This window comes from Vigna umbellata, chromosome 9 (genome assembly GCF_029865625.1).
Source record: "Vigna umbellata cultivar VRB3 chromosome 9, Vumbellata_1.0, whole genome shotgun sequence".
In the NCBI taxonomy this organism is placed as follows: domain Eukaryota; kingdom Viridiplantae; phylum Streptophyta; class Magnoliopsida; order Fabales; family Fabaceae; genus Vigna; species Vigna umbellata.
The window spans coordinates 9,226,822-9,239,993 of NC_142173.1; the positions used below are offsets into that span (position 1 = coordinate 9,226,822).

Genomic DNA, 13,172 nt, shown 5'->3' on the forward strand with positions numbered 1-13,172 from the left:
GACTTTTAAAGATGACCCCGCACTTTCAACTCAAACTCAAATAACAAAATCATTACCTTTTCTAAAGAAGTTTATTACTCACAAATCTACAATCCATAACTAAAAAAAACTCATACGCTAAATTTCAATTTCACATTAATTAACATATAAAGATTAAAAATACATTTATTTCCAGTAATTTTTATGGTTTTTATTTATTTTAGATTATTTGGTGAAATTTTCGTTAAACTGAAATTTGGATAATTACAAAGAAATCATTCTGAAGGTTATCTCGAAAATATTTGCTTCAAACAACAATTAATAATCGTTGTTAAGTAAAATTCTTTACAAAATTTAATAATTTTTCTTACCAAAAAGATTATATCATTATATTTGAGCTTAGTCTTCCCAATTGTGGAAGATAATTTGTTTCCTAAAAGTCAAAAGAAAATAGAAGCTTTGTATAAGAAAATAAAAAATATATTATTGTAAATATATGTATATTTTATTCAGTGTTTTTGTGTATCTATAAACTTTTAAACCTTGATAGATAAGTGAAAACCAAATAAGATAAAAGATTAATAGGTAAATATCATGTTATAAAATACTGATATATGATAAGTGATAAATTATAGAAAAACTTTATTTAAATAATTAATTAATTAATACTTGAATAGTCTATATGTACACTAAGCAATAAAATCAATAAATATTTAAAACCAAGAATACAAAAATATTATTTTATTTAACAAATTTTTTAAATTTGTTATCCTTTTAATATCTCATGTTCATTTTTAATAGATTCTTCAAATTTCTTATCTTTTTATTTTGTTTTAAATTAATTCTTAAAATAAGTTTATTATATTTTTGTAGCAAGTTGAATGAAAATGGAATTTTTTAAAAAATTAAATACAAAAAATTAACGAAGGAATCAACTTTTTTTATTTAATTTTAAATATAGAACATTACCTTGTGGAAGAGCTTTTTAATTTTCTACTTTTATCTTCAGAACTTAAGCTTACGGTAACGTGCGATACCATCAAAGGTGGTTGTTGTCTTTGAACGTGTTCGTTGAACGCGAATTCGTTAGAGTACTGTTTCCCTTCCCCAAATTCGCTACGCGAGTGAGAGTTTCGATTTAGAGATTAATTTTTGAGCTACGGTCCTGCACCGCATTGCCATACATGGGCGCTTCAGAATCTACTCTCTCAAGCGGACAGGTTTCAATTCCTCTTTTCCTTTTTTCTTTTTTGGTTCAAAATGAATAAAACTGTTAGCTGTGTCCTTGTTCACTGAACACTATTGATTTGTTATTGCCATAGACGCCTGATGACAGAATCACCACCATAACGGAGCGATCGGAAGCTTCTGACCCTATTTTGGAGCGCCTTAAATCTCTCAAAATTGTATGTAATTTTCTTTGATATAAGGAAACAAGTCTTTGTTGTGAGGTTTTTTCTTTTTTGTTGATTGTTTTATTTGGTTATTATTCCCTTAATTGGTTTGGTGCAGACACCACCGATATTGACCTCTCCCCCAACAGAGGGTACTTTAACTGATATTTTGGTGAGGAAGCCTTCGTCGTCTTCGTTTTCAGGTGCTGATTTCTAAGGTTTAATGGATAAGGATTCTTTTGTTTCTTATACTCCCAATAGAATTGAACAGAGGGGTTATTGGCCTAAATAATCTATTTTATGCATCTAAAATACTGATCCTTTTGGTAGATATTCTTTTCCGACTGTGATTACTAAGATGTCATTGCCCTGCCTGGCTCAAGCCATCTTTAGTTTACGATATAATATTTTTGTGTGTGTGGCTATTTTTACATAAAAATGAAAATGCAGAGTTCTATCCGGTCCCCAGCTTATGCTTTTATTGGTTGTGATTTCAACACACATGCTGGATAGCTTCTCTTGTAATTTATTTGTTCTTAAAAGTAGATTAGCATATTGGCAGTTTTCATGAACTTTTTCTCCTAATTCAAGCTATTAATTAGTTAGGGATTACATGGGTAATGTCTTCGACATTGGCAAAAGGTTTCTGATTGGTTTTGTTTGTAGCATTAAGATGAAATCCCCTCCAACAGAATGATTTCCCTGGGTTACCACTTTAAGAAGGCCTCATAACTGTAGGAATTAGCCTTCTGTTTACAGCAACAAGATCCTAATTCCCGAAATTAGAAAAACCCTTAATGCTCTGGCCATACCCTGTGACATCTATTATAGAACGCCGCATTGCTGTGCCTGTGCAAGCATTCCCTAACAGCCAGCCAGATCAATTGTCCCAAAAGTCATGATGATTCACTTAGGCACCACATCTGTACCCACATAAAACTTCCGTGTTCTAGTTTACCGATTTGTCTTGGGTTTGGGTATTGGCATGTTATGCTCAACCCATTGACCTATAATATTATCAAGGGTTCTTTTATTATTCTTACTGCACTAATGTGTGAAGTCTACATCTGCATGTATTTGAGAGTTTAAGGAATCTCTTTTTCTGTTAAAGCTTTTTCTTTAGGTTCCCCTATCATATAGGTCTCAAACAAGAGTTGAGAGCATAAATCACTTTGTTGTATAATGGAATTTGCATTTAATACTAGTAGTTTTGTTGTGGCCAATTGCTTAGTTTCTCTCTTTTTCATGTTTGAAATAGGTACAGTGAATCCCAAGGTTCTATTGGAGCTCTTCTCAATGTACCGTGATTGGCAGGAGAAAAAGGCCCAAGAGATAACCAAAAGACAGGTATTCTTAATACAAGAATAGTCTATTGAATTTGTTGAAAGTCTCACATCGACTAGAGATAAGACTACAATAATAAGTGGGTGCAAACCTCACTTTATAAGTTGATTTTGTGGAGTTGAGTTAGACTTAAAATTCACTTCTTAACATGGTATCAAAGCTAGGTTAGAACCTATCAAAGTGCGATTTGTTATTTGTTAGGCATATTGTTCCACCTGCTATTAGGCCTCTATTGAGTCATCCATTAATGTCTATTCCAACGCTCGAGATGTATATACTTCGGTGTGAGGAGAGTGTGTTGGAAGTCTCACATCGTTTAGAAATAAGGTGATTTCATAGTATATAAACCTCACCTTATGAGCCGGTGTTGTAGAGTTGAGTTATGCTTAAAATCTACTTTTTAACATGGTATCAGAGTCAGGTTAGAGTTTATCTTAGCAAAATTTGTTATTTGTTGTGCATATTATTCTATCCGCTATTGAGCCGCTATCAAACCGTTATTGGGCCACCCATTAGTGTCTAGTCCTATGCTCAAGATGTATATACCTCGACATGAGGGGGGTGAATTGGAAGGAATGTTGTCAAAATCGCGATCTTACTCACAAACTCGAATGAACCTGCGAGTTTTCACAACCCATGCGAGCTAAATAGGATGCTAGATCAAAAGTTTGCCGGATTGGAGCGATCTTTTGAGTTCTTTCGCTAGATCGGAGGATCGTGCTTCATGTCGATCTTCCATGGTGATGTTGAAGATAGGTTCAAAAGGAGAAAAAATGGAATTAGGGTTTGACGACACCATGTTTTATTAAAACAGACCTGCTCCATGTTTTAGTAAAAAACAGACTCAGTTCAGTCCAAAACCCAACTTTTTTCCCTCCTTTTCTTTTAGGTTTGGTTAACTTTTTTTTTCAACTCAAAAACAGAAACAATTTTGCAACCTTACAAACAGAAACTCATACAATATGCACGAAGCTTCACCTGTCGCCAATGCCTCGTCATTGATGCTTGTCATCGTCCTCATTGCATCGCCACTCTTCCCTGTGACTTTTAGGTACTACCCCTGTTTTTTTTCTCTCCACGTCGCCTCTTTTTATTTTCAATTTGAAGAAGAAACAAAGGACATCAAGTGGAAGAAGAAGTGGAATTGGAGTAAGGACTGAACCAGCATAGAGTCATTGTGTTTCTTTTGATGGGAAAGCAAGAGATGTAAAATGTAAATACTGTGAAAAGTTATTGACGGGTAGAATTTATCGACTCAAGCATCATTTAGCAGGAACCTCAAAGGATGTTGGAGCATCTATTGCAGTTCTGAAAGATGTAAAAATATTAATGTTGGGTGTGGTTTCTGTGTTGCAGAAAAATCTGATTAAAAAATCAATATTCAAAGAATTTGAAGGGGATGGATTATATGCTAGAAAAAGACCAAGTGAAGAACAGACACCTTTTGTATCCCACTGCATTGATTTGATGTTAGAAGATTTAGAGAAGAAAATTCCACTTCATCATGATACAACAATAACCAATGGTAAGAAAATCACAACCTACATCTATTCAAGAACGAGTCTTATTTCTTTGTTGCACAAATTTACTAAAGGGATAAGTTTGATAAGACCTACCCATACTCACTTTTCCACTGACTTTGGGATGCTTGAATGAGAATAAAGGCTCACTAATTAGGATGTTCACATCAAAGGAGTGACAATCTAATCAAATGGTAAAGACTAGAGATGGCGGGTTTGTGGAAAATTTGATATTGGATAAGGAATTTTGGAAAAATATTTTGAATTGCCTGATGGGTGTTCTTCCTTTGATTAAGGTGTTGTGCATGGTGGATTCATATAAGAAACCAGCCATGGGATTTATCTATAAAGAAATGGATATTGCTAAAGAGAAGATAGAAAGTATTTTCAATGGAGTTAGCAAGAGGTAACAATAGCTAATTTGCTTACACTAATATTTCATTTTCTAATAATAGACGTTGTTTTTGGAGATAAATTTATTTATTTTTATGTTGCATAGCTATACTCCTCTTTGGAAAATCATGGATAATAGATGGGACAACCAATTTATGAATATAATTTTTTATTTACTTATAACTCTTACGAGTCGAGTTATGATCCTTGAGTTACAAGTTTTCATTCCCTTTCTGTTTCTCTTACAATCCTCGAGTTTGACAACATTGGTTGGATGTTCTACATCATTTAGAGATAAGGCGATTTCATAGTTTATAAGTGGGTGGAAACCTCACCTTACAAGCTCATTTTGTGGGATTGAGTTAGGCTTAAAATCCACTTCTTAACATGGTATCAGAGCTGGGTTAAAGCCTATCGTAGTAAGATTTGGTGTTTATTGAGCATATTATTCCACCTACTATCAGGTCACTATCGGACTATCCATTAATGTCTAATCCCACGCTCAAGATGTATATACCTCGGCGTGAGGGAGATGTGTTGGATGTCCCACATCGATTAGAGATAAGGTCAATTTATAGTATATAAGTGAGTGCAAACCTCACCTTACAAGCCAATTTTGTAAGCATTTGTAGGGTTGAGTTAGGCTTAAAATTCACTTCTTAATATGGTATCAAAACCATGAATTAGCCTATCCTAGAGAGATTTGTGTTTGTTGAGCATATCATTCTATCCACTATCGGATTTTTATCATACCACCCATTAATGTCTAGTCCCATGCTCGAGATGTATATATAGGAGTGTGTGTTGGAAGTTCCACATCGATTAGAGATAAAGTCAATTTACAATATATAAGTGAGTGCAAACCTCAACTTACAAACAGATCTTATAAGATTGAGTTAGACTTAAAATCCACTTCTTAACCGTATTCATCTACTAATGCATACATACAAATCTTAGAAAAACCCACCCTTTCCCTTTTCCGTTAGAGGAAACGTTTTTTTTGCACAAGTATAATTCAATTTCAAGTGAATTACGAACACCCGCTCTACCAAACCCACCTTTACCCTCTCATACACAAGGGAAACTTTTTCCTTGCACGTATATAATTCAATGTCATGTGATTTACGCACACCCCTTTACCCATACTGAAACCCACCCTTTTATTCCCTCCATTTCAAGACCTCAAACATGTATATTCTATTAATAGAAGGATATGTGGTGTTAAATTTATCATTAAAAGGCTAAAATACTCTCAATGGTTTCAGTTAAGATTTTGATACACACACACACATATATGATAAACATAGCTGGTTTTTTATTTGTTAAATAAATAAAATATAGTTGACCAATACTTGTTAGATATAACAAAATGAATTGTATTTGCCAATTAGACTAAGCAGTGTTGTGGCACCAGTTGTGACCATCACATGGAGAAGACATCTTTAATAGTTGTGTCATCACCGTTGAGCTAACTGGTAACAAGAAATTAACTTAAAATTGTTATTTAGAATGTGAAATTCAAAGAAAAATTTAATGGAGGGGAGGTGTATGTAGCATATTCTTGAATTTATGTCAGTTGGTCAGAATTGTATGTCAACAAATACAGAATCCTTGTAGTGTTAACAAAGTTCATACAAGGAATTTCATTTTGATGTGTTGGCAGCACATTTCAGCAATACAATTATTTGCTATATAATAGTAATGATGATTTGTTACAATTACGACACCAATTTTAATGAAAGTTGGCATGTTCTGTCATTCTCTTTTCAATTTGTGACTGGTGAGTATTTATTAAACATATGGTGACATGAGAAGAGTTGCCTTCAAACATATACTTTCTACCTTATGGATAACAATTAAGCTGGTCTATTTCCCCCTTCCATGCTACGAAAGTTTATTTTGGAATCTTCTGACTATTTCAGTATGTAAATGTTGGTATTGAGTGATTGTAAAAAAGATATTCATCAGACTATTAATTTAATTTTTCAGGTGAAGATTTGGAATCGTGAAGCTAATTTCATTATTGTTTTAATTAATTGATTGTACACAGCAAAAATGAAAATGCTGGAACTTCCGTATTTGGTGATAAACTACTCAATCTATTTCTAAAATGAAAAGGCAATTTAGTGGCCTCATTTAATTCAATACGAGAATAGTTCCTATCATGATGAACCCTTCAATAATATTGGTAGTTTATTTATGTTATTTTATTAGATAGTACCAATATTTGCATTGATGGCTCGACATTGTTGTCTCTTGTATTTCTGTACATGCCATGAAGATGGTAGCAATTTTTGCAGGAGGATATAGAAAACAAAATAGAAGTTGCAGATGCTTTGGCAATCAAACTTCTTCAGCGATATAATCATTCAAAATCTACAATGAAGAGTGCTTCGCAGCATCTATCCGGAGGTAATTATCTGACACAGTTTGAACAATATTTGGAACACTAGGATTCTCATATTATAGGGAGAGACTGATACTGTTAGACTTGTTTTCATAATCTGCTGCATTGAAAGGGAATTCCCTCTTTCATCCTTTTCAAGGATCATGAAGTCAAAATCTTAATTCATTTGTTTGTGAACATTGTTAACTCTATATGTTGCAGTCCATGCCTTGCAGGTGGAAATTGGAGAGCTCAAAGGAAGGTTGACTGAGGTGATCAGTAATTGCGATGCATTGTGCAAGAGGATTGAAACAGAGGGCTCAGAATCTCTCCGGTCATCTATCAAACCTTTTTCTATTGCTACGGCTGACCAAAAAACCGGCTCAAGTTCGTCTACTTTGCCGACAGTTCCTAAAATAAATCCACCTTCTGCCGAAGAATAGTTTGATTTTTGCTCATATTTTGAGAAGCTTCCTACATTCTTATCGAATTTGAGGTGCTCGAGATTCCGAAGAACGGTTGGATCACATTCACGTGATAGACTAATTTTTTTATGGGGCCATGTTTTGGAGGGCATGAAACTTCGCTTTAATTGGGACCAAATCATGGCTACCACAGCAACCCAGCCATGTTTTGATGCTTCTATGGGAGCTACGATGTCCGTCACCGACACGCACATTTTTCTTTGGTTGCTAATTGGAGGCAAATAATTGAAAGGACGAGATAACAAATACGTGATCGGATCTAAAGTGATAACATTTGTCATTTTTTGTTGGGTCTCTTAACGTCGTTGTTTCGACTTTTCGACAACGGTGACAATTTCAGTATAAATTAAGCACGTGATCGTGTAATTGTGCGACATGTTGCCAATGTCTTTATTGATGTCAACTAAAGATATATTTTGTCATCTTCAAATTATGTCAGATGTCAAATAAAGATGTTAATCCTTTTGTTACAGTACACAAGTTTTAATGAAGAGTCCCCAAACATTATGCGATGCGTATTTTTGTAATTTGTAAATATAACCAATTTGAATACTTTTTGATTGCACTGTTAAATTAATTTTACCAAAATTTAATTTAACTTCAAATAAAATTGATTCAAATACATCCAATAATAATATGACGACGTCGAAGTACATGAGAATTATCCACAAGTCAGTGTGAGAAAACCTTATACTCTTTTTTTTTTCACTCTTTCTTCCCAGACTTTCAGTTTTCATTCATATCTCATTTTCAACAGATATTGTGTTTAGATCCGCGTGCAATTTGCCAATGACACCGGCATTATGGTTTGGATCAGTGAAATTGATTGATCTAACCAAATTTATTCGGTACAAATACCAAACATTCGACAGATTTGGAACTCCAAAGGAAAACTCGACTGAAAAATGCAATGAAACGAATCAAATCATTATGGTTGCAGACAAAAGTACAAATTTAGCACATTACAAAGCCTTAAAAAAGAAATCAGACTCGAGTCCTTTCTGGAACATCCAGAATCAATCAGGCGATGTAGGAGCTGCTGGTGTATAGCGTTACTGAATTTGGCGTGGATTCTATTGCAACTGAGTTCGGTGATGATCCTTGGTTTGATTGGTGCATTATTTTGAAGCACGGTATTTGTCAATTAGGCCTCTGTTGAGGAAGAACATGAATTCAGTGGTTCTTCTTCTTTGTGGATAATTCAATTTTGCTGTCGTGAATACGCTGGTTCAAATGAAAGATAAGAAACAACCTAGGAAAATATTGAATAAGAACAAAAAGACCAAGAGTATTGTTGGCATGATCAGTTCTTGCGTTTCTGCTCGCTGGAATCACCAACCAAATCACAATCTGCAACGAAAATGCACATGTCGGTTAGAAGTCCTACATTACACTCGTAAGATCGTAGAATTATTCCCAGATCAATACTAATGATGCAGAATTTAAATTTGAACTCAGTTCCCGAAATTGGCACCACCAATCCATACTTCATGAACAAAACTTTCACACACGTCCTTGAAGAACAGAGCGATGAGGCTTTTATATCAAGCACAAATAAATTATCTTATACACTGTTTTATAAAATTGAATTACATTAGAAATTTATATCAACACAACCGTTTCCCAAAGACGTAGCCATGCTGGAACCGAAGGCACTTGATTTTTGTACAAAGGTCTTCAAGGGCTTCTGAACTAAGGAAAATTGGTTGTTAAAAATAATCTTCTTTTGGGCAGTTTTGCGGTGATCATTGTTATTATGGTTTCCATGATTTGTCTCAGTTCCTGTGCACTTTCAGAAGCATTCAACTTCAATGTTTGGGGTTTATTGTCAATTATGGAAAAAGAAAACAGAAAGAAAAACAAGACACTATACCGATTAAACTTTCTATTGTTTGGATTTAGTTTTAAGAAACTAGAAAGCTGTTTCAGCAATGATGCTATCTAAAAGTTTTATGCACTTGACATTACTGTTTGATGATGTACTTGAGTTCTTAATGGAAACTCTTGTTATTTTCATCATGAAGATATCTATTTCTGTTGCAAAACTGGAAACAGGTGATAAAAAAGGGAATTGAGGATACAAGTATGACACTGAAGAAACAAACAAACAAAGTTTCTAATCATATACGACAGGGGTGGAGGGGAAAGAAGACAGCCACAATAGAACAAATTAAATGTTTGATGAATTAAATGTATTGATAAACAACGTATGAGAGATATAACACAATACAACAAATTTATTCATTATATTTTTTATTTTAATTAAAATGGATTTTTATTTACTTTCATGCGCTTATTGGTACCTATTAAAAAATAATCTTTATCTTTTGTATTTAAATTATATAATACTTTAAATAAAAAGTTATTAGCTCAAATGTTAAAAATCGGTAACAATTATCGATTTAACAAAATGCATAATGTTAAAATTTTATCATATACTTCATCTATAATGAAAAAAATTTACAGAAAAATATAGAAATCATCTGGGAAAATAAATGTTAAATCTTTCTTTTTCTGCATATTCGTAGGGAGTATAAAAAACCAAGATAAAAGTGTAACTTGCTTCTGCCACCGGTTATCCATGATAAATATAGAGTAACCAGTAATGATACTTTTTTTTTTCTGTAGTATAACTACGAATCTTGATTATTCATATTTTTATATGGAAAATGATACTTAGACAACAAATTTTGACAACATTTCGACACAGCACACGTGTCAGCGTTTGAGCGGCCCACGTTTTGGTTGGAAAAAGCTGCTGCGTTCTGAGAAAGTCTGATGAAACCTGCTTCAACGCTGACGTGGCGAGGACGGGCACGGGCAGATTGGGGTGTGCGTTTCAAAAATTAAAATGACGTGGCAATGACAGAATTGGGGGCAGATTCAAATTTTAGGGTTGTTTCGAAAATTTGAGATTCAAATATTTTAAGAGAGAGAGAAAACGGAGAACATTTGATGGAGCACCTTCTTTCCTTCTTTCCTTCTTTCCTTCGAACCAGCCACCACAGCTCTCGCCGGATACGCGCCGCCCGTAGACGTTGCCGTTTTCGCTCCATCCAGTGCCGCCGGTGTCCGTCGTCTTCCACCCAGCCACGCAGTTCCGTTTGCGGGTCGCCGCAGCGCCAGTGTTGGCAGACGAACCGAAGACGGCATCGTCTTCCCTCCGGCCCAGCCAACCAAGTTTGCGTTTTGAGTATCGATTCCTCCCACCCGCTTCCTTCCCTGTGTCGGACCCTTGCGGTGGCCGCCGGACTGCCGTCGGAGTGTCGCCGGACGAAAAATAGTCCCACTTGGTCCCTTCCCTTCCCTTGATGATATTTTATGGACTTGCAAATCTCTTTTGCCAGTAAACCAACTTCCTTAGATTGTACTGATTCATTGGATGGTAGAAATACATAAATTTGTTGCAATATATGCTGTCTTTTTGGACGAATTTCTCATAAACTATGCTTAGAATATATGTTCATTAGATTTGATAGAGTATTGAGATCAAGTTCTTTAATTGCTTGAATAGACCCAAAACTATTTTTGTCGTTCTTGGATTTATTTTGTTAATTTGAGTTGACAAATCATGATACAATGATAATTTTGTTTCGGTTCTTACATGTTTTAATCACATCTATTGGTTTGAAATTCCACAGGAGACTATTGGATGACTGTTGATAATGGAATCATTAGGTAGGCAGACATAATTGGAGGGTTGGTGGAGTGGGAAACATTAGTGGAAGTTTGTTAAGTGGGAATCATTAGTGAAGTTAACTGTTTAAGCTGCTTTTACCGTTCGGCTTTATTGTGCTCATTTCTGATTTACTGCCTTAACCGATCGGCCTTGTTATAAGAACCGTGCAGTTAGGACGCTCGGTATTTAGCGTTCGCTCAAATGCATTTTCGGAGACCGCTCGGTCTCAATGTTATTACAGCTCGGTTTTTACTTCTGTGCAATTTATACTTCAACCTTTCGTTCTGTGCTTTGGACCGTTCGGTCTTTTATATCACCGTTCGGTTTTAACATTGGTTAGAACCGTTCGGTTTTCTGCTTTCAGCTTTTAATTTTCATAATTTTGTCAATTGTTTTTAACTTTCAACTTTTAATTAATTTAATTTTCCTTGCAAAACAATCCAAAAAAAAACCCCCCTTTTTTTCGTGTGTCATCTATGACTGAACCGCAATACTTCCTAGTCTATACTGCATTAATTCAAATCATCAATAACTCGTTAAATGGATTTAGAATCTTAAACAAAAGATGAACATTGGGGCACCTATTGCTGCACCAAATTCAATAAACTGGCCGTAAAAGGTTATCATATGACGCTACAAAGGCGTACATTAACATAATTACAATTTGCTTCTTAGGAGGACCACGAAAGTCACTATTGACTCGGTGTTCAAGAATCCATATAACAATTCCAATCACAAAAAAATGAGACAGTCGTAGCACACCACATCTGCTGTAAATGGTTGATAGGACGAGCGTCCTCTGCGCGCTGGACGAGCGTCCTCTGCGCACTGGACGAGCGTCCCCTCTGGGCGACAAGCTTTTGGACGAGCGTCCTCTGCGAGCTGGGCGAGCGATCTCCGCTCTCTGGACGAGCGTCCTCTGCGCGCTGGACGAGCCTTCTCTGAGCGCTGGCCGAGCGTCCTCTGCGCTGCGCGCTGGACGAGCGTCCTGGCTTGCTGTTCGATGGGCGTTCTTTTTATGTGTTAGTGAACGTTCGTTGTCTACGATCTTATTCTCAGTTGAACGTTCGGTCTTTACAAGGCGTTCGTCATAACAGTATATAATAGGTTTTAAAACGGTTTGCTGTTTTAAAATAGTCCTAATCATTTCTCTTCCTCTACCGCTCGTCCTAATCACTTCCCCTCATCTACCGCTCGTCCTAATCATTTCTCTTCCTCTACCGCTCGTCCTAATCACTTCCCCTCATCTACCGCTCGTCCTGATCACTCCCTCTCTCGTCTTGATCGCTCCCCTCGTTTAGGGCCCCAGTAATGATTCCCACGATCTTCACTAATGATTCCCACGATCTTCACTAATGATTCCCACTTAACAAACTTTCACTAATGTTTCCCACTCCACCAACCCTCCAATTATGTCTGCCTACCTAATGATTCCATTATCAACAGTCATCCAATAGTCTCCTGTGGAATTTCAAACCAATAGATGTGATTAAAACATGTAAGAACCGAAACAAAATTATCATTGTATCATGATTTGTCAACTCAAATTAACAAAATAAATCCAAGAACGACAAAAATAGTTTTGGGTCTATTCAAGCAATTAAAGAACTTGATCTCAATACTCTATCAAATCTAATGAACATATATTCTAAGCATAGTTTATGAGAAATTCGTCCAAAAAGACAGCATATATTGCAACAAATTTATGTATTTCTACCATCCAATGAATCAGTACAATCTAAGGAAGTTGGTTTACTGGCAAAAGAGATTTGCAAGTCCATAAAATATCATCAAGGGAAGGGAAGGGACCAAGTGGGACTATTTTTGGTCCGGCGACACTCCGACGGCAGTCCGGCGGCCACCGCAAGGGTCCGGCACAGGGAAGGAAGCGGGTGGGAGGAATCGATACTCAAAACGCAAACTTGGTTGGCTGGGCCGGAGGGAAGACGATGCCGTCTTCGGTTCGTCTGCCAACACTGGCGCTGCGGCGAC

General features: G+C 35.9%; 1 protein-coding gene across 2 annotated transcripts; it reads left to right on the top strand.

Annotated features, from left to right (window-relative positions):
• Positions 1-950: 950 nt before the first annotated feature.
• LOC148192477 (uncharacterized) lies at positions 951-8,015 on the top strand. 2 transcript variants are annotated; one of them, XR_015782267.1, is made up of 7 exons: positions 951-1,199; positions 1,302-1,385; positions 1,492-1,576; positions 2,632-2,720; positions 4,074-4,643; positions 6,931-7,042; positions 7,239-7,264. XR_015782267.1 is itself a non-coding variant. In XM_088099154.1 (6 exons), the coding sequence occupies exons 1-6, from the start codon at positions 1,164-1,166 to the stop codon at positions 7,457-7,459; spliced, it is 627 nt and encodes a 208-aa protein (XP_087955280.1). In that variant the 5' UTR covers positions 977-1,163; the 3' UTR covers positions 7,460-8,015. The 2 variants fall into 2 exon arrangements, 1 of the variants encoding a protein (XP_087955280.1); XM_088099154.1 differs by lacking the exon at positions 4,074-4,643 and having other exon boundaries at positions 977-1,199; positions 7,239-8,015.
• The last annotated feature ends 5,157 nt before the right edge of the window (positions 8,016-13,172 follow it).

Coding starts and splice junctions, on each gene's coding strand:
- LOC148192477 (XM_088099154.1), top strand. CDS start 1,164: ATGGGCGCTTCAGAATCTACTCTCTCAAGCGGACAG. Junction 1,200..1,301: donor CTACTCTCTCAAGCGGACAG/GTTTCAATTCCT, acceptor TTATTGCCATAG/ACGCCTGATGACAGAATCAC. Junction 1,386..1,491: donor GCCTTAAATCTCTCAAAATT/GTATGTAATTTT, acceptor GGTTTGGTGCAG/ACACCACCGATATTGACCTC.